Consider the following 22,614-nt stretch of genomic DNA (forward strand, 5'->3'; position numbering starts at 1 on the left):
TTTAGGAACCAAAATAGCAAGTGGTGAATTTTAGAGGTTATGATAAAATAATTGATAGTTTGAAGAACTTATCTTATATTTCATTAGTTTTAAAATTTAATGGGATACATTTTGAGGGACTAAAATGGTAGTTTGCTCTAAAATTTGAATTTCAATTAACATCTTCTACAAGATTCAACAAACCTGCATTATCTATAAAAAAAAATGCAAAGAAATTTAGCTGTGTGGAGCTAGGGGCTGGTTGGATCAGGTCTGTGCTATCTGGCAATGTCATGGTAAACTGTAAACATAGACAATTTGCCTTTGCTGAATAAATTAACTTTTAGATGAGTAAACTGTAATCATAGACAATTAGTTTGGTTGACATACCTGCCACTCCATTCCCTTCTTTTTGTAAGTGAAAATGATAAACAAAAAAGAGCATAACTAAAATGGTAAGAACTTTGATTCTGAAACATACAACAAAGTTAATCTAAAGGGAACAAGGGGAGCTCATGGAGATGAACATATTATTTGCTACACACATTAAGATAGAAATTCACGAATACGGACCGGCCTTTTGACAGCATTGGTAAAGCCCTGCAATGAAATGAATATGTCACAATGAGCATTCTGTTCTCTTATAAGTAAAAAAAAAAAGGACATTATTTTTTTGGTAAAAAAGCATGAATATAAATGAAAATTACTGTTTCACCACAGGTAACCAATTAATAGATTCGTCCTACTTTCAGGCAAACTTCTGATTGCACCAAAAGTAGCAGTAGTAAAATTCGCAGCAGTTACATACAAGTTTAATATTGTGCTCTAAATCAGACTTTTAAAATTTGTTGGATCAGACTGTTTCAAACCAATCAGACCCCACTCTGATCCAGGCCAAACCTTCAAACCACACCCTAATTGTTAAACTGCTTAAAATCAGCCAAGATTCGAAAAAATTGTTGAACTTGACTCTTTCCAATTACACAACCTTCTTCTCAATATAAACTCCTCGTGACCACGAGCAGTTATGTTTTAGGCAACCGCCATCATGCAGTTTCTAATAATAGATTTGCTATCACATATACATTTAAATGCTAATATATCTTTCTCTTATAATGATTTTGCTATCACATATATACACATATATTTGAAACTACAAATAATGATTTTGCAAATATCTTTCTCTTAACATATCCAATGCCCTCGAATGAATGGATGGCTTTGAATCCACAACAATGTATCTTTATTAATTAATGCAATTACATTTTATTTTTCTGTCAAGTGCCAGATAAAATAAAGAAACTTCCATTTTCATTCAATACTAAAGAAATGCAGTGTACCTCGTTAAATTTAAAAAGTAAAGGGTATTGATCTTTCTGCAAGGTAGCTTCTTCCGGTTGAGATGTGTCATTACTTTGTACGCCCTTAGTATTTGCCTTTTTAAACCTGCCCTCCAAGCAAAGAAAGATCAGCAGTAGTAAATAGTGACTATATAAAGATAATCATTTAGTAAGGCACAATTGCATCCATTAATCCAACACTACAATAAAAACATCCAAGCGGGACCATTAGATAAATCCATGGACATAAAATCTTTTTGATTTAGTAAGTACAGTTGAAGAGGAGATTTTCGTTTTTTCCATGAAGCACTGTGTCATTCCCAGATTTTATCAAAGTAAAAAATAAAAAACTAAGAAAAAACCAATACTTAAAATAACTTTGATCCAGGGCTTGATGTAGCTGCCAACAAAATCAATATTTTTACCAGATAAAAACAGTGATACACTATGAACAACTGGAAAATAAAATAATGTGCTCTCGTACTAAACTTGACAAGATATAAGTAAGAAAATGTATAACTGTTTCGAGAATGTTGGGTAACTGTTATGGCGGATTAGACGAAAGAGATTTATTACACTGAAACCTACTAGGAACACGGACTTTGGAGTGCGTGATTTCTCCAACTCAACCATTATAACTCCAAAGTGTTTTTCCCTTCTAAATTTTTCTATTTGATAACAGTGGTAGGTAGCAACTTTAACCAAGTAACTTCTCCAACGAAGCTTCACCCAGTTAGCCTTTTCTGTTCTCCTAGTGTACAAACAAATTCTTAATAGGAGGTCTAAGACATGATTCATTATGCACATCAAATTTGAATTAAGATATGCTAGAAATACTTTTTAGGTACAGAAATCAATACCATGCCGGCCCAGGAAATGTCTCAACCTGGCCATACAAATTTATATAGAATACTACATTGAGGAAAGCCTGTGACTTCAGCTAGGTTTCCTTTTAAAAAGACAAAATAAGTTTCCAATTTCAGGCCCTTAATTAAATTTCTTAAATTAGAAGCTGTTATTTTGAATTTACGATACATGGATTAATTTAGCAAACATGATTATTCGTATATCATTACTCGCTTTTAAAAGTAATAATTGACTCAACACATACAAATAACTAAGGAAGAATCACCTGTCAAAGAAACTGGAAGAACTTCTGGATGGTTTTTTCATATTTCCCATGTTTAGTGGTTTCCCACTATCTGTTGCACTTGAACTTTTATCGGTATTCAAGTTTGATGAAACTATTGTGGGATTTGCATTTAATTTCCTTGCTACATTAACCTGATTTTCATTAGTTTTCATATCAACTGCAGTTGCATAATTGGCATTGGCTAATGGGATGTTGTGAGTTCTAGTCTCAATGACTTCATGCCCTTCATTTGCTAAAGCTCCAGTTTTGTCATTACCAACTTGTAAAATCTTATGCTTTTCAACCTGTGACGTGGAAAATAGTGGAACATAAATACAAGTGAAAAATGGATATGCACATCCCTAACATAATTACCAAAGTTTGAATGAGTTTTGCAAAGTCAGTACCAGAAGTTTTATACGAGAAGAAACAGAGAAAAGATTAACAGAAAGAGAACTGATTATTATTTCACTCAATAAGAAAGAAGACACAAGCTGAGCATATATAGGCCCAAGAGAGGTTACAACAGTTACACTAATCATGGAAGAAAACAGAAAAAAAATGTTTACATTTATATCTCTAATACCCCATTCAAACTAAAGGTGAAGGATTTTTACAGACAAAACCCTGCACATTGAGTTTGCACCAAAGAAGTTCAAAACGAGTACAAGAAAGAGGCTTGGTAAGAATATATGTCCACTGATCCAAGCTAGGAATATGATAAACTTCAAGTTGCTTGGATAACACTTGATCACGAACACAAAAGACATCAATCTCCATATGGTCCAACCTCCTGGATTTGAGGCCTCAGATAAATCTCTGGTCTACAGATTCAGTAAAGCCATTTATGGCCTAAAACAAGCTCCTAAACCGTGGTTTGACAAACTCAAAACAACTGTTGCAACTTGGTTTTTGTTCCAGCAAATGTGATCCTTCTCTATTTACCTATCAGCACGACTCTCAAATTTTTTGCATATTCACATTTGTATCTTATTCAGCAGCTTACTCATAAATTGCACTCTGATTTTTCTCTCAAGCAGCTGGATAAACTTGACTACTTTTTCTGGGTTTAGAAATCAACTATCTTTCTGACAAGACTATTGTGATGACTTAAAGTAGATATATTAGAGATCTTTTGCATCCAAAGTGTTGTTATGAATTAGAGCATCAGATTCCTGTTTCATAGTTGAAACCCAATTTGGATTTTTCATAGCCTGTCTAAAACTACAAGGTTCACTATTGGTTAGAAAAAATGAAGGATGAATTCTAAGATTATGATGACCAGATTTTGATCGTGTTTCAATAGGATGAGTATTAAGAGGCCAAGGTAGAGACTCAAATTCAGTGGGTATGATTTAAGTGAGACATGTTTTCTGAATTGGTAGATTATGATTGAAAGAATAATGGTTCGATTGGAGGGGAGAGAGAGATTAGGAGTAAGACTGAAATACTGAGAACTAGTAGGAGCAGGAGCAACAAATTAAGGAAAAATAACAAAATAAAGAAATTTGATTTCATTAAAGAGAACATCTTTTGATGTGTAACTATGACCCGATTTTGACAAACAGATAGCCTTTATGAGGTAGCATGGCCCAAGAAAATACATTCTTGTGATTAGAAATCTAACTTGTGACTATTCAAGGGTCTAACAAACGGAAAACAAGCACAACTAAGCACCTTTAAAAAAATGTAGTCAGGTGACTATTTATACAAGATAGCGTAAGGACATTAAATTGGAATGATGCAGTGGGCAATCTATTTATTAAGTAGACAACATTTTGAAAGACAGCCTCAAAATTTTAGAGGAATACAAGCATGATGCAGTAAGGTTAACCCTAAGTCAGTTATGGGCCTGTGTTTTCTTTAAACAACACCATTTTAGTGGTGAGTGTGAGTACAAATAAGTCATACTGTAATGTCATTAGTGTCAAGAAATGATGTAAAGGACTTGTATACTTTTCATTCCAGTATTAAATTAAAGTTCAACCATAGACTTAAAATTATGAAAAAACAGTAAGGGCATCAGATTTGAGTTTCCAAGGATAAAGCCAAGTGAATCTTGAAAAGGCATCAACAAAAGACACATAGTACAAATAACCATTGGTGGATGGAACATGTGAAGAACCCCAAAGATCACTAAAATTCAATTCAAAAGGTGAGTTATATACAGTTGTAGAAGGGGAGAAGTCTGTGAGATTTCCCTACACAACAAGATGAACAAAAATCCATTATTATGGATTTATTTTACAAGAACTCATGCATATCTGGTTGTCAAGAGAGGTGGCATGTAGATCGATGCGAAGCAATCTAACTCGTGCCTTGGTTTGGGCAAAGAAGTGATTATGAATTTGTTCCCACACCTGATACGAGTGAACATCTCCAAGAATGTGAGACTATCGATTTTGGAAGTGTTGATTAAAGTCAAGAAAGCAAGATTTAATCTTGCACTTCCTATTCTTTGGAAAGAAAGTGTGGAGGAATCACTGGGTTTACAACAAACCAATCAAGTCTGTGTGACTTTATGACAAGTTCAACATGATAATTGGAATCATCAAGTTTTTCAGCTATAGCATTGGGAAAATATTGGGAAGCGGAAGGGAGGGAGCTTGAATTAACCATTGCAAAACAATTTCTGGCACACAATACCATATCAGAATTTTGATATGAGAAGAAACGAAGAAAAGATGGACAGAAAGAGATCGGGTTATTATTTCATTGAAAAAGAAAGAAGACACATGCTGAGCATATATAGGGTCAAGAGAGGTTACAACACTTGCACACACACTAATCATGATAGAAAACAGAAAAACCAGATAACTAACATTTAGTTGAATAACTGAATGTTTACATTTATATTTCTAATAGCCAGATTATGAGTCAGTTTGTTTAAACTTAAAATAAGTATTTATGAAATAAGCAATTTTTAAAACAATCACGTATTTTACAAGATGATAGAATTTTCTTTTTTAAAAAAAGCATAAAACTATTTATTTTTAAAATAAACAAGTTAGACAAACACATAAAAAAACATAAATTTGCTTATTTTATTAAAAATATTTTTTCAAAAAAATATGCACAAACAAACGCACCCTATACTTGACATTCAAATCTCATTTTCATTTTTTCACACTTGAAGGTATAGACAAAACTAATTATTAACCTTTCAGTCACAAAGCATTAATTCTATAAATAAGTATAATTATAGGTGTGGTCTTCCGCACTTCTGTTTCTCTTAATGAGTTTGGTTTGGGCCCCCTACTTTTGTATTTCTTTTCCCTTCAATGATATTTCTAAATATGATACATATGATTGATACAAGTTGTAGAGCTAACCTAGTTATTCAACTTGTATTGTAATGCCATAACCTTCTCTCTTTCCTTTGATTTAGAAAAAACGTACTATAATTGTTCAACAAACATGTTTTATATATATAAATAAGAAGTTATACAAGAGGAGACAGGAGAAAGTTTGAATATTCTCCTTAAATAGAGAAGGATGAGAAAAATATGTAACTAAACTAAAACGTCAAAGTTGATGAAATCTAACCTCATGTGTCAAAACCTGCTTCATAGCAACAGAAAGCACATAATGATTTGAAGTATAATCCTGCACAAATGTAGACAACAGAAAAGATATTAAAATCTGGCTGAGATTGATATTCTTCAAAGACAGAAGACCAATGATCCAAAGTCCAAACCTTGAAGTTTATAAAGTCACTGATAGGAGGAACAAGAGACAGTGTCAAACCATCTGCTACTTCACACTTCAAGGTTTGAGGCAGCATATCTGATTTCACAGTCTTGTATGTTATAGCATATGATACCATTTTGCTAACTAATTGAGCAAGATCATTTTTCTCCTTATCAGATAGTAATTGTAATGCCACCTAAAGAAAAAAGAAAACCACATAAAAAAAGAGAATAAAAAATACAGTGTAACCGGTGCTGAACATGAGCTAAATATGAGTCTACTTAGCTAAGAGATACCATGTCCGTTAACAAGGTAAACAAAATGCATGAGAATAGCTATAGATGAAAAACAGAATAAAGAAAGAAAACATAACAATGCAGGATCTTGATAAACAAAACTTCAAAAACAGACGTGCAGTACTGTTGCAAGGCTGTGAACTTAGAGATTGGGGATTTATAGGTCCTATGGATTAAATCAAACTGGACTAGGGTTTTGTTTGAACTGAATTCAATAATAAATAATTTAATAAGTAACAAAGGCCAAGCGGCACTCTTTATCATGACAATTTCTTTCTCGTCAAGATCTCAACAAATAATTTATCAACAAAGAATTGTCTCTCTCTACAAACACACTTGAACATCAAATAATAAGGAATCTGCAATTAAATCTACTTGTGCAACTATAGATGATGAAGACAAGGAGACAAAATTGATTAGATAACAAAACTATATTCAGAACAAATAGAATTAGTACATCACCGGTCTTATAGTTGGCGGGGACAGAATATGTAACAATGGAGAAATTAAATCTTCTACAAAGGAACTTGCTGACAAGTGCCTTCCAATATGCGGTGGGATTTTCTGGCGCCAGGTATTTAAAATGTCCATTTTTTCCATCATCATTGTACGATATCTAAAGATTTGTATAAGAAAAACACATTAGGAAATTTATTTTGTACGAAAAGTACACCATAAAATTTATTCTAAACATAATACAAAAATAACAAGATATTACCTCTGATGTGACTTTGGCCACTCAATGTTTGGTTTCTGAACTTGAGATACTATATGATGTACATTAATTGCAACAAGGGGCAAATATACTGATGAAAGGGAAGATAGAGAAATAAGAGTGAGATTTAACTTGTAAACAAAATTAACGTAGGTAAATTATCTTTTTACCATAAAGGGACATATGATGTGTATGCATTATGTATTGATGCAATAGATCATAAACTCCAAGATTGTTGAAGCACTTGACCTTCAAACAGATATCAAAACAAAATTATAAATGATTCAAAAGAGTCGGTGAATGAATCCCAGAAAATCAGTTGGGTTTGATTACTGCTTACAGTTTTCTGCATCACTGGGTCATGATAATTGAGTCGCAAAACATTTTCATGAATTCCATCCAGAATCAAGTCACTATCACCTCTGCATATTATTATTCTTATTTTACCATGAAGATATATTTGAACAAAAGACCAAGAAACAAGTAAGACAGTAAAATATGGCCTACCGCTTTGACACAAGGGTGTACAATGAGTCAAACTCAAAGGAACTCCCTTTATGAGATTTTCTTTCCATCTTTTTTGTTCTTTGCTTATGGAAAATCTACATAAAGAATACCAATCAATGAAAACAAGATCATTTAAAGTAGTACTATTAGATACCTACTGGATACATAGACAAATTTAATGGGAGTGACTATTACCTCTTTCCAGATGTCTATAACATTCTTTGACGTGTCCTTCTGGCCAACTACTTGAGAACCAATATCAAACTGTGCACCAAGTAAAACAAGTGAAAATTAATGCCAATCTAATGAAAAAAAATACATTTCTCCACTCAAATAAAATGTACTCCAAGTTTTGAAGTGAACGACCATATAAAGCCACAAAATGCTCTTGATATTAATCACAGGGCCAAAAAGAGACAGGTTTCCCTTCTTTATAATACAAAATGATGCCAGAAGCTATATGACGGGAAACAAACTTGCAAACCCTTAACCGTTAATCCCTGTATTGTGTAAGGTAGTTGATTCTTGAGTGCTTGTGGAATGAGGTCACATTTGAAAAATGAAAGCAAATGGACAAAAACATGGCCAAATTTATGCCATGCTTGACATTAGACAAGCATTCTGCCATCGCAGCCTATGGAATGCCCAGTAAAGTGACTTCAATTGAAACCTCCACCAATACCAAAGGGCTGTTAATAGAGATTTCATGGCCTTGAAGTAAAATGGGTAGGCAAGATGTGCTTGAAGAGGGTGATGCACAGGCTGATAAGGAAGATTCTGTAACATTATGTTGTTGCCTTTCTAAACTTTTCAAGATAAGCTTCATGTGCAAGAAGCAAGGTGTTATAAAAACATAATATTAATATATACAAAATTTCTAATTGTATCTTGATATTTTTTTCTTGACTTCCTTAATCACAAACTTCCTAGGATTGTTTTGCTGAACCTGGACTGATCAGTAAACGTTTGAAGCTTTCTTGAAGTGACTAAAGAAAGCACCATCATAGTTGATAGATATTGCCTACTTGAGGCCTAACTAGAGAACAGTCAATTCCTCACATTTTTTTGCATGTATATCTTAGTCATTGTCCCATGACTGCACACAAACATGGACCTGAACCATAAGAAAGGGATGGTCATTGTTAGTGCGCACTCATCCAGTGATAATTATGATATACAAGCAGAAAATACAGGGAATTTGACTATTTTTTGCTGGTAAGGCCACAAGTAGGCAATATCCAACAACTGTGCATGCTGCTTTCTTGAGTGGCGTAAAGGAAGCTTCACACCACACCTATGAATCAGTCTGGGTTCAGCAATACAATCTTAGGTAGGATGCGCATCCATAAGAATGTTAGACCAAACAATAATATATTAGTTTATTTATTTAAGAGGCATGATTAGGAATCTGGGAAATTTTCTTTCTTTCTTTATCCTTCATCCGAAATTCAGTAGTCAGTGGGGCTTCTACAAGTCCCTTTTGATGGATTAAAGAACTGTGGCGTAATTAGGAAATAATTATTCTATGGTTAGTGCAGATTCCGTTTTCTATTTTTTAGGACAGATTTGATATTTTTTGGTGATTTGATTTGATTTGTATAGCTTTAATTACCTATTATTTCTTTCTTTAATTAGGTTGTAAATAGTCTATAAATTTAGACTGTAATCACATTTGTAAATACATTTAATCTTTTTCTTTCAACTAGAACTACTCAAATCCTACAAACCGGCCATTGCAATCTGACATTATAATATTCTGCAAATCAACTACAACAAATGGAGGGAGGGAGTGAAAGCACTGGTGACATTTAGTAAAAGACTTGGCTTAAAGCTTATGGAATCATATGCTTTGTACAACACAGGCAACATATCAATAAACCCCATACAACTTGAGCAGTTCTTTCTTTCCTACTTGACAGCTACCTTAATTGTGATCACCCCTAGCTCACCTTAACTGAGCCCTCTTTGGGAGTTGTCTTAATTGCAGCCACAATGTACTCGGGTGTCTATATCTTTGAAATCTTGTTCTCCCTAACCCATTTTTGAAGCAGAAAATGAGAACACATTTATTTGTTATACTTCTCTCACTTGTTTTGTGTGTTAGAGACAACATCTCACATGTAACACAGTTAATTCTCTCTCTATTTGAATTCATTTTTGCACTCAAACCACAACTACAGTATTGTGGATTCTCTACTCTCATTTCAAAAAGACACACTGCCCCTGTCGTTGCACCCACCCACTTTCAAAACACTCTTAAACAATATCCATAAACCAAATTTAACACTTATATGAATTCACTAGCCTTAAAATTTCATGAGAACTTTTGGGTCGAACTAAATCTTACCACATTGAGTGCTTCTTTCTTCTTCGAGAGAAATTGGAGAGTGTTCAAGCATGATCTAATATCACATTCTGTAATGAAAGGGAAAACAATAGAGCAAGAGATTAAATGGTTGGAAAGATGATTTGAAGAATGTAACATTGAGCAAACAAATCATTAATTACACAAGGGGTCAAAAGACACACCACAAAATCAAGTATTAGATTTAGCATGAATCAACCATTCGAGATGTGACAAACACAATCCATACTACATAAAGATAAACACAAGATTATGAACATGAGGAAGTGGTAGAACAGGAAATGGCAGTTGTCGTTGTTGACAAGGGAGAGGCTGCGAAGGTGGTTAAAATGGTGACCATTATTAGGTCAAGGCAAGGCAAATCTGAAAAAGGAATTCTTGTATGCTGCCACATAAGCCAAGATACCTTTTGTTTTATTTTCTATAAAACAGAAGCTTGTCAATTCTCTCTGCTATATTCAATAGTATAAGGAGTGGAAAAACTCTCTAGACACTTGTTTCCACTTTTCCCCCTCGACATAAAGCCAAACACTAAAGCATGCAAAAATGTCTGGGCAGCACCAAAATAATACTAAGTTGCACAACTTACAAAATACAAAATACGAAAAATTACCTGTATATTCTGCCAGAGCAGTGAGTGCAATTGCACTGGCTTTCATTCCCTCCTTGTTGCATATGTATGTCAGCCTACAATGAATAGGCAGATACTTATTAAATCCAAATTAGGAAAGCTAACATTCTACATTGAATAGGCAGATATTTACTCCTAATATATACAACATATAACAGGAAACAAAATAATAACAGAATCTCGTATTGACATCCACTCTCAAATTGATGCACCAGATTAAGAAACATCAATTTGCTAACAAGTGATGTTGAGGTCAAAGTAGAGCCTTGGTAATGATGTTTGCTAGTTGAATTTGAGAAGTAACATGAGGAAAGAAACATGTGTGCAATGCTTCTTGAATAGAATGGAAATTCTCCTCAATATGCTTCATATGCCACCACCATTGTCGACTCATATTGCCCACTCACCGCTGCCACAAACAGGGTTGACGGAACCTCTTGTGCCCAATCCAAGGAGTGGTAACATCTCATTGGCTTCGATTTGAGTAGATATGGATATTTTGGTCCTTTTGCCAAAAGGATTCTCTCATTATGTATTTGTTTTGGTTGTTTTTTCAGTGTCTAATATGAAGGCTTGTAAAGAGGAACTTCATCATTTGAGAACAATGATTGAATCAATGCCTACGTCTTCTAGGTCATATACCCTATCCAATAAGGTAAGGGTAATACTATTGACCCTTTGTCTTAAGGTGTTTGAATTCTTGCCTCAAAAGCATTTACTCATTACATTGAGAAAAGTAAAAGGATAGTGTTAAATATCCTTTTTCTCAATATGTCTACACTGACAATCTTTCTAATAAAGATCGAAACTTTATTGTTGTCACAGAAATTCCTACCTCAGTCCAAGAAGCCACAAGAGAGATAAATGTGTTAGAAAGAAACTTAAAATGGGAGATTGTTGACAAACCAAGAGACAAAAGGGATGTAGGGTGCAAATGGATATTTACATTGAATATAAGGTAGATGAGACAATAGACGGATATAAAGCTAATTGGATGCAAAAGGGATATACTCAAACTTATGAAATTAACTATGAAGGAGACATTTCTTCCTGTTAGAAAAGATGAATACAGTTCAAGTTGTTCTTGCACTAACTCATTTTAGATGGGACTTACACTAGATGTAGGCAAAGAATCTCTTTTTTCATAGAGCTTTAGAAGAAGATGTGTAATGGAGATTCCTTCTAGGATTTGAAACTCACTGGGCAAGAATAAGGCTTTATATAGTCTACATCAATCTCCAAGAGCATGGTTTGGGATATTACAAAAAAAAACAATGGTTTCCGTAGGATACAAGCAAAGCCAATAAGATTATACTTTATTTATAAAGCACTCATTTACAGGAAAACTCCATGTACTTCTGGTCCATGTGAATGTTATGATTACTGCAGGAGATGATGAAATAGAGAAATTGGCTTTAAAGGAAAAACTGGCAGCCCAATTTGAAGTGAAAGAGCAAAACTAATATTTCCTGGAGTAGAGGTTGCTTATCCAAAAAAAAAAATGATTTTCATCTCCCAGAGAAAATATGTACTTGATCTCCTCAAAGAAACATCTAAGCCAGGATGTAGAACTTTAAGAGTTCCTATTGAACAGAATCACAAAATTGGAAGGAAAGAGAGGTCTTCTATAGAAAAGATTCAATATCAAATATTGGTACAAAAACTTATTTATTTATCGCACATGAGACCAGACATTACTTATGCACTTCGTGTGGTAAGTCATTTTATGCATGTTCCAAGAGAAAGATACATGCAAACAATTGACAAAATTCTTCAATACATGAGGTCAAGTCCGCGAAAGGAGTTGTTGTTCATGAAAGAAAACACTTTAACCCTCAAGATATATATTGATACAAACTATGCAAGTTTTGTTACTGATAGAAATCTCCCGTTAGGTTAATATGTTTTTTGGAGAAAGTTTGGTAACCTAAAGAAGCAAAAAAACAAGATACTTCTAGTGTAGAAATTGAATTTCAAATCCTTGGTCAAGGTGTGTGACAAGTACTTTGGACGAAACTTCAGAGGCATAGTAGGCTAGCATTTAACATAAACATGACATGGTTTGGAACCAGTGTTATCAATATCGGATAACGGATCATATCAGAGACCCCAAATTTCCTTTATAGAGTTATAACGGAACCCATATCGGGTTATGGCGGAAGCATGGCGGTAAAAAGAAATATAATATATATATATATAAATAAATAAGAATGTGTAGTGGTTGTGGTTTAGGTTTAGGGTAATATGTGTTTTAATTGGGCCCAAAAGCCACACATCAGTTTTTAAAATTTTAAGGTTGAAATAGTGGCCCAAAAGTCATACTAATAAGGTGTTTAAATTAGGGTTGCAGCCACACCACACGCCAGTTTTAAACTTTTAGTACTTTTAATTTAAATTTTAAAGTTTTTATTATTTTAAATCTGAAATGGGCCTTTGGCCCAAATCTTTTTGTCTTAGAAATTAGGGTTAGGGCTTCTGCACCCTTCTTCTTCATCAGCCGCCTTCTTCATCAACTCCGAGTTTTTACACCCTTCTTCTTCATCAGCCGTCACAGCCCTTCTTCTTCATCAGCCGCCGCAGCAGCCCTTCTTCTACATCAACTCCTTCAAGCTCCGCTGCCTACAGATATTTTGGATATCTCCGATATCCGTTACCGCTCCGCCATGACAATAGCGGCCGCCATGGGCGCCATGCGAAATCCGATTCGCCACCGCCTTGTTGTGGCAGTGGTCTGGAATTCCGCTACCGAAATCCGCCATGGCGACGCCATGGCCGATATGTGATAACACTGTTTGGAACATTTCATAGAATGAGAAACATCAAAAAAAATAGAGGGTAACAAAATCATTAGAATGGTTAAAATATAGGAAAAGATCCAGTGGTAAAAAAACCACATTCCTAGAGATACTAAAATGACAACAAGTAGCATCATAACACAAAAACCCTTTTGAGCGGTACAAAAATAGCCTAAGAATGCACACATAATAGATTAGACCCCCTGCTTATGACGTTTAAGAGGTGAAGGGTGGACACAACAAACACACCTAAAGGAGTGTAGATCAATATAATCAAGATGAACTTGAAAAAGGCAAAAGAAAGGAGAATCAACCAACCTTAAAACCTAAGAAGGAAGCAAATTTATCAAAAAGACAATTGCTAAAAGAGCCTCAACCCAAATATTAGTTAATAATATCATGTAATAAGAAAATATTACTTTTCCCTTATTCTAGAATATTCTCTTATTTGTTGTACACAAAAAGACAATTGCCAATAGAGCCTCAACCCAAATATTAGATAATAATAATATCATGTAATAAGATAATATTACTTTTCCCTTATTCTAGAATACTCTTGTTTGTTGTACTCTCACGGTTTGTCATGACAACTGTATTTTTTTGGGTGATGATTAAAGTATATTTTGAGTCATATTAGATTCTTGTTTCTTGAAATTGTCTATAAAGGTGTTTGTTCTAGTCATCCTAGATGTCCTATAGTGGAGTTAATTCGTGTTTAGATTGTGAAAGATTAGGAAGTGAATATTTTGCATACCTACAAAGAATCAAACGAGGTTGTGATTGGTTAGTTTGATTGGCTCATCATCTTCAAGCTCAGGGAATGCATGTTATTCTACGACCTTGTGTTAAGGTTGCTCATATTTTAAAAGATGTAATGGGGTTCTCAATTGTGGTAGGATTTGTTGTAATTTTGTTCGGAGGCTTTCACCATCCTTAATATACCAAATATTTGCAATAAAAATCACCTTTATTTTGTCACCTGTAGCCAAATTTAGTGGTGGCCCCTTTGGAGGCTACAGTAATTGTAACCTAAGACTGGTGGTTTAGTTTTTGCAACAGCTACAGATGTGACCCTAAGACCAATTTCTAGAGTTGATTCCATTTACTCCATCATCATTGTCTTAAAATATCAACATTATATTGAAGATCATAATGCATATATAAATAGATTTCAATTGGTAAGCAGTTAAAGCAAAGGATAGAATTAATTAAAAATGTAACTAAACATTTATTTATTAAATTCAAATGCAGTTCAAGTTAGAGTAATATCTCCACCACTATCCTACCAACTGAATCTATTGTATATCCTCCATTGTGTACTAAGTGGCATTAGCAAAACATTTATTACCTTTTTCTAACCTTGTCCTCTCTCTAACCTAGTTGCTTAATAAGTTAATAACTATTCCTCTCTCTAACCTAGTAATATCTCTCTAAACCCTAACGAAAAAGGAGTAATTTAGTCCTATTCTACTTTTTTTTCTAAAACTTAGGAATTCCTTAGTCCTTAAGCGATATCCTAAAACAATATTTTAAAACAAAGTATTGTAGACTTGCCCCAAAAATAATAGGAACCAAAGAGTATCAAGTGTTTCAACTATTAGAAAATAGATTAAGTAGGCTCAGATATTATACATAAAATAGAACCCAATCTAGATACGTATGAGGTATAGACAATTTCGAGCTAATCATCACCTGCTCACTGCACGACTAACTGTTGGTTGAACAAATATATGAACCCTGTCATGGAACAAAAGTTTGTTATCAACAAATCAGATTGTATACACATTTGGATATACATTTAAAAAATGCAAATAGGAAAGACAAGAATACTAGCTTGGACAAGAATAAAAGTCAGGAGATTGGTTATCTCAATCAGAAGCTTACTTGGCTACGTGACGTAATGGTCTTAAGGCAGGTGCATATAGATCATTACAAATGCATATCACCTACATTGACAATCAATATCATCATCACTGCAAATGATTTGTCTACTCAACAATACTAACAATATGAACATCAGAACATCCAAAACGCACAGGTCTTGAAAGTGAAGCAGTTTTTGAACCCTTTTTTGCTGACTTCCTCTGCATTTGTCCTTTGCCAAAAGTTTGTTTCCCCACATCAGGCTTCCTTTCGGCAGAAATCTGCATGATTTAGTTTGAATAGAGATTTAGAATTTCCTAAAACAAACTTTCATTAAACTTCTACGTATCTGTTGTTTATACTTTTCCTAGAAAAAGGAGCCTCCACCTTAATCCCAACATCCCTTACCCTATTAATTGAAGATATACCAATGTTAAAACCATAGGAAATAGAAAGACACTGAACTGAAAACATGAGTTTTTTTAGACAGCATGAGTGCTTAATTAATATTGAGAAAATGGAATTAATACAATAAAAGAGGAGATAAGGAATCCTTTAATAATAAAAATGATACATGAATAAATACATTTATAATACATATAATCTAGATATTTCATATTCTAAAAAATTATAAAAAGATTTGTACCTTATTTATATTATTATAATACTCTCCCTCAAACTGGAGCATACAAGTCATATGAATCAGCTTGTTGCAAATATGATTGGTCCTTAGTTCTCTTACAGACTTGGTGAATGTTTGTCAATGGTTCACTAGAGTTGACAAATCTAGTGGTGAGGTCTCCAAAATCCAGCTGTTTTCTTATGCAATGACAATTTACCTCAATATGTTTGGTTTCCCATTAAAGATAATATTAGAGGCAATGTGTAATGATGTAAGGTTGTCACATATAAAATGTATTAAGAGGTGGACTTTAAGCCTAACTCAACCTCATAAAACCGGCTTATAAGGTGAGATTTGCACCCACTTATATACTATGAAATGCTCTAATCTCTAGTCGAGGTGGGATCTCCAACACACTCTCCTCACATCGAGACTACCAACTCGTGCGTGAGACTATATATTTATGGGTGGTCCGATAATGGCACGATAAGTCCAACAAATTTTGCTCTTTAAGGAGTTGCTTTAGCAATATAATCTCACAAGTGACTAGTGTCATGCCTTGTATTCTCACTACAATATTTTATTTACTTTTGCACGATATTAAATTACCTCCAACAAGAACACAATACCCTAAAGTGGAGTGCATATTGCTTGATGACTAATGAGTGCATGGATAAGGATATTAAATAGTCTTGAATTAAGAGTGTTGTAGTGTCACAACTCCATGAACACCTATCTTGAAGCTTTTCTATGTGGTGTGACATCCTCCATCCCTCTTCCATTCCTTTCCTTAGTTCTTCCTCTTTGCCAAATAATACTTGTTCTTCATCCTTCTTGTTTTATTCTACTCTTGTTCTATGCGTATGCTCATGTTCTTCTCTAAGAATCCACCTTTTGCACTTGAATAATCCTATGTTTATACTCATGTTCATTGACAAACTTTTTAGAGTTCACGTTCTATCTTCTTCCTTGTGTTGTTTTTGTTCTTGTTCTTGTGTTTTTGTTGTACCTTTAGATGCAAAAAACATGTGTAATCCAATGGATTAAAAATTCATGTATAGTGGTAAGCATCTTTGAGGTTCCTGCTTGTGTTTTAAATTCAAAAAAGATAAACAAATTCAAGTTTAAACACCATTTGAGTAAGTCCTCTTATGTTGCTAAAGTTATAAGAGGTTGGTCAGCTATGCCAGAAGACATTATTCACTTTCTGATTTTTAAATTTTATTTATTTATATACAAACCATTTAGCTTATGTTGGATCTCCAACCAGCATAATTTTATCTTGGTTAAAAAAGCTACATATTAGAGGCAATTATTTGTATTTTAATTAAAGCTTGTTAGTCAATTACAAGTGAAACAATAGACAAAGAGCGTCCTCTCAACCTAGGGAAATTTGTTAAAAAATAATTAAAAATAAAGTGCATACTAACAATATTTCAAATAGTCATAATGTTTAGATCCCAAAATTCCAACTCTACCCTCTCAAAAGTGTATATCTACTTTAAAAAACCAACAAACAAAAATATGGCATTTAGTTACATAAAAATGTCATCACGCCTGTCACAACATGTCTAGTGAGAAAATTTATGTTCCCTATTGTACTCATTGATGAATCCTTGAATAGTGAACACAACTAGTAAATGAGTTATATTGGAACCACACAAAAATCAAGGTACAAAACTTGTTTGATCACTGTGATGAAATTGAGACCTTGGACAATATTAAAGGAATCTTCAATATGACTACAATTAAGTAGGTTTGCTTAGACAATACACTTTAGGCGACATTGAGACCTTGGACAATATTAAAGGAATCTTCAATATGACTACAATTAAGTAGGTTTGCTTAGGCAATACACTTTAGGCAACAGATCAACAATTGCATCTTAACACTAACCATCTTTAGAAGAACCTCCACAGCACCCTTACCATCACCAAGAGCTCCATCAATTTCATCCACCACCTAAGAAATGAAAACAGATAAGCATTTTCACCTTTATGCACCAATGGTAAGATACAAATGAAAATATTCAAAAGCAAGAAAAGATACCAGACACTTTGGCATTGAATTAGACAAGACAGAGTTCATTTGAACCACATCAAGAATCTTGGCTTCAATTGTTGATGTAGAACGATCATCACTAGCATTAATCTACAAAAATTAAAACTCTTCTTTGGTATAGGTTGAAATTATAGGAATTTTTGTAGAGCAGGAGGAAAGTGATAGCAAGCTAATGAATAATTAGGACTTTGTATTGATCTGATTTGATAAGGAATACAAATATTGCCACTAACCCCTATTTAAGATAATACAAGACATCTAGACCCAATTAAATAAGGAAGATCCTGAAATACAATGATTGAAGCTAGTCCTGATAGATCATTATGATACTTTAAATATTCTAACATACGATAACAACGTGAGAATATTATCTAGTTATTATAACATTCTCCTTCAAAGTAAATTTTACAAAAGCTTTAAGGGAGTTATAATTAAAAAGCAAAAAGAGAAAAAAGGTACATAGCATAATGGCCTTCAACAAGTAACTTAAGACAAGACCAAGTAATACTAGACTAAAGACAAGACTAAATTTAAAAATGTGACAAAGACAACAAATGTGAGTCTTAGTCAATGCAAATTATTAATAGTATTATTCATCACCATAGATGAGTCACCAACCCAAAATCCTAAACCCTAAACCCCAACCCAATTTAAAAATCTAGGAGACTTCACCCCTAGAACCTAGAATACAAATAGTTATAGCACAACAACAATTCTTTAATAAACTTACTTGAAAATCATATAAACTACTCTAACAAAAGTAAAAGAGTTTACAACTGGAAGGCTCGTCATTCCATACGTAAAATAATACAAAAAATACCTCTACCACATGATATCCACAATGCCTAGCAGCTACATGTGCTAGTGTTGTTTTTCCAAGACCTGGTGGTCCACATAGCAGAAGGACCTGTAATCATTATAAAAATCTAATTACCAATGGGATTCAAAACTCAATGTCTAATATGATTGGTAATAAAACATTAATATACGAAAAAGGTTCCATCTTATGTTGTGTATAAACAACCCAATTAGCATAGTGCAATTGCAAGATTGCAGGAATACCACCTTCGTCCTTTTTGGTCCTTATTATAAGATACATAGAACCATTTAAAATGTATTAATGGATAAATTCCATATATCCTTAAGTAATTGTAAAGTCTATTAATGAGATATCCTCCCATTTCCCATGAAGTATACATGTATTTATTGGGATATTAACAACATAAGGCACACTCATTGGTAGAAAAATTATTCTAGAACAACAATAGTGTTGATAAATATAATCACCACCCAAACCATAATTCTCTAAATACTTTTGAAATAAAACTCAAATTTATAACATTGGTAATTAAATTTAACCAATTTTTATTGGTCTTGATGAATTAGATATTCATCTCTTTTTTACAGGACTGAAAACATAGTATTATCAAGAATCAATCCATTAATGCTACCTTTTTCCTACTACCTATACATGACTCCTTTAAATAATTCACACACTGTTAGAAAACTTACTTTTGTTAGTAACACTAAATTGTTTTACATTATATATAGTTTTCTAAAATTACTCTTACGATTATTGAAACTCATCATTTCACTCTTTTCACATAATTACTTCCAACATAATTAATTAACATGTGTTATCCCCAATCCTTACGAGAGACCAGATGCATTCCTCTTATTACTTTATAGCAATTATTGCTTATTAATTACAAAAAAAATTGTAAATAATTAAGTATTAGAAAGCATATCATGCTTCAATATACATCTCTTTCTTCTTATTTGTATTATATTGGGTTGTCACTATCTATCCCGTCTATAGCTTTTGTCTACTATAATGGTGATGGTTACTAGATGTAACAAACCTATACTTTTATAATTCTCAAGGAAAATGCAATCATGCGATTCTTATAAATACCTTCTGTTCTGGTGGACTAATATTCCTTGACTTCGTATTCCATGCATCTTGAATACTCTTTGAACTGCCACTCTCATCCATACTTACAGAATTTATATACCTCCCACCATTATTCCATTTGGGTCCTCCATTCTTCCTAGGAAACTTTGAGTTCAAAGGTTTCTGATTGTGGACAATAGAAGAATGTCGTTTCAAAGCAGACAAAACATCATCTGATGTGCTTCGAATTTCAGATCCAAATACAACAGGATCCCATTGCTTCAACCACAAGAGTACCTGTCCTGGTCAACCAATCAAATTAGTCAATGGAAATGAAACCATGCCTAGAAAGCCAAAGAATGAAGTCTTTAACTACAGCAGTTCTAACAAATTATTTTCATAGCTAAATGGTACTGTAGATACCTCACGATTTGTTTGTTCATCACTTAGAAGCTCAGTAAAGGATTTCGGAGCATACTTATCTACCCAAAGCTGTTCACTAACCATTTGTGCTTCAGGAACATCTAAAACACTTTGACCTTCAGAACTAGCTTCCAAGGCCTTCAACATCACAAGTACAAGAATAAGCAATCAAAAACATCAAAAGCTACATTTGATTACCAATTTCATATACTCTCAAAGTAAGTAACACAACCACAATGCAAAAACAATGAAATTTTCATTCGAGTTTCACACTCAAGCTCAAAAAGCACATCGTTAACCTTGAGTCCAAACCTTAGCAAAAGCCTCTTGCTCCAGCCTCTCAAGTATAACATTTATTGGTTCTGAACTAAGCTCTGCAACCAAATACAATTCAAGGAAATAAGCTCAGTAGTATTCAACAAATCTCGTTATCAAAATTTAAGAGAAAACCTCACATCAAAATAATAGTATTCTTAACAAAGTTGGAATCCTTAAGTAATCTTTGGGTGACAGACTTTGTACTGGAAAAAAGGGAGTATAATTATTTCTATTGAAAATCAAATTCGAATATTTTGTATTCATTTAATAGTTGCTTATAAGCAAGTCATATCTTATCTAGAGGAACAGAATCTCCCCAGTTTATATGCATCTACTTACTTTACAAACATTAAATAACTCTGTTAGTTCAAAAGTTATCCTTCCTTCTCTTTTGTTCCAAAACCTTTCCTCCAAACATGCCCCAAGGATCTGAAATTGTGATAAACACAAATAATCTAAGTGCATATTCAGATCAGGTTTTTTTTATTATAGAAAAAACATTAACTTTTTTTAAACAGTTTCGTCCCAACCACCAACTTCATCCTTCAACTATTAGCCACTCCCCTAAGCGCTCTTTATGAAAATAAATTGCTTATGTAATCTTAAAAATATTAAAAACCATGTTAGTACCACAAACATTGAAAGAAAAAAGAAAACCTTCAAACTAATCTTAAACTTCACAGCTAAAATACACAAAATAAAAGACTGATAAAAAAAATGTAGATGGAGTAACAGTTCGAAAAGAAAGTACCAGCAGAATATCCATTGCAATCGAGCTTCTTCACGCGCTCTTCTCCTTCAGACCGGGTCAGCTTCGCATAAACCCTGTCGCCGTTGGGCGCGGTGATCGGCATGCACTCGCCGTCAATCTCCGAGATGAACCTCGACAACGTCTTCTCCTTCGCGAACACTGTTTCCTGCGCCGCCGGCTCCTGCCGCGGAGGAGAGTAGCGAAGCCAGTCCTCGTCGGCGGCCGCAGTGGAGGAATCCTCCTCTTCGGCAACCCTAACCTTCGCTCTCTTCTCCTCTTCGGAAGGTGAACTCGGACGCGACCGCTTGTGAGCGTTGGATTCGATATCGAGCGAAGGAGCTGCGAGATCTGGCGGCGGTTGTGGAGAGTAGGATTCGGCGGGAGGATCGAGGTCTGGGAAGTAATAATGATGTTCTTCCTCTTCTTCTTGATTTTGCTCGGCGGCGTGAAAATTTGATTCAAGAAACTCGAGTTCTTCAGGGAGCGGAATATCCATGTCCATATCATCAAGCTCCATTGTTAGTGTCTGTTGCAAGAAGCGAGTGAGAGAATGAGGTGAAAGGGTTTGTGAATAGGTTAACTGAATATGGTTTTGGCGGGAATGTGACTAATTGTGTTGTGTTGTGTTGTGGTTTGGCTTATATAGCACGGATAAAGCATGTCTAAGGCTAATCAACCGTCAATATAGTAATTAATTTTTTTTCTTCAAAAATATTTTTATTTAATAATTCTTTTTAGTGATAGTTTAATTGTTCTGTCATATTAAAAATGAAAAATGGTTATTATAAACTAAATATAATGACACCAGTAAATCTTGAAGTCTCGTTGAGTCGATTTATACACTACTACGTGATGATGGGAAAAAGTTTTTCTTTTCTTTGTAAACATAGTTTTGAAATATTTTCTTTCAAAAATGGGTATATCTTAATTTTTACAACTTTTCCTTCATTAATATTTTTAGTTAATATTTCTTAATATTTTCCTTTGAGACTTTATATCATATGGTTTGATATGACATTCACTATAGTCATCTATAAAAATAAGAATAAACTAGTATATATTTTGAGATATTTAAACAATACTATATACCTATTTTTTATAAGTTTTGAACATAAATCTAGAAATATCCTAATCACTATTCATAATGTATTATTGACATAGTTAGTTTTTAATACGAAGAGTAAGAAACTCTACTTCATACTGTGTTTTGAAGATATTTATAAAGGATTTGG

At 33.7% G+C, this 22,614-nt stretch overlaps 1 protein-coding gene across 6 annotated transcripts; it reads right to left on the minus strand.

Annotated features, from left to right (window-relative positions):
• Window positions 1-56: 56 nt before the first annotated feature.
• On the minus strand, window positions 57-21,997 carry CTF18 (P-loop containing nucleoside triphosphate hydrolases superfamily protein). 6 transcript variants are annotated; one of them, XR_011084213.2, is made up of 24 exons: window positions 21,383-21,997; window positions 20,626-20,687; window positions 20,314-20,451; window positions 19,912-20,187; window positions 18,817-18,903; window positions 17,985-18,086; window positions 17,832-17,897; window positions 15,487-15,594; window positions 15,335-15,396; window positions 15,143-15,187; window positions 10,638-10,711; window positions 10,007-10,074; window positions 7,855-7,923; window positions 7,660-7,754; window positions 7,493-7,574; window positions 7,323-7,401; window positions 7,156-7,243; window positions 6,900-7,053; window positions 6,149-6,337; window positions 5,998-6,057; window positions 2,452-2,756; window positions 1,320-1,425; window positions 370-579; window positions 57-280 (listed from the first exon to the last, which is right to left on the minus strand). XR_011084213.2 is itself a non-coding variant. In XM_068637730.2 (23 exons), exons 1-23 carry the CDS (start codon window positions 21,897-21,899, stop codon window positions 526-528), a joined length of 2,886 nt encoding a protein of 961 aa, XP_068493831.1. In that variant the 5' UTR covers window positions 21,900-21,997; the 3' UTR covers window positions 290-525. The 6 variants fall into 6 exon arrangements, 3 of the variants coding, with proteins under 3 accessions (XP_068493831.1, XP_068493832.1, XP_090161242.1); XR_016523342.1 differs by having other exon boundaries at window positions 6,895-7,053; XR_016523341.1 differs by lacking the exon at window positions 57-280 and having other exon boundaries at window positions 290-579; window positions 6,895-7,053.
• Between the last annotated feature and the right edge of the window lie 617 nt (window positions 21,998-22,614).

Source organism: Phaseolus vulgaris, chromosome 7 (genome assembly GCF_051622355.1).
Source record: "Phaseolus vulgaris cultivar YP4 chromosome 7, ASM5162235v1, whole genome shotgun sequence".
Lineage (NCBI taxonomy): Eukaryota > Viridiplantae > Streptophyta > Magnoliopsida > Fabales > Fabaceae > Phaseolus > Phaseolus vulgaris.

Coding starts and splice junctions, on each gene's coding strand:
- CTF18 (XM_068637730.2), bottom strand. CDS start 21,899: ATGGAGCTTGATGATATGGACATGGATATTCCGCTCCCTGAAGAACTC. Junction 7,575..7,659: donor TACACCCTTGTGTCAAAGCG/GTAGGCCATATT, acceptor AATAATATGCAG/AGGTGATAGTGACTTGATTC. Junction 6,338..6,899: donor CCCCGCCAACTATAAGACCG/GTGATGTACTAA, acceptor TTTTTTCTTTAG/GTGGCATTACAATTACTATC.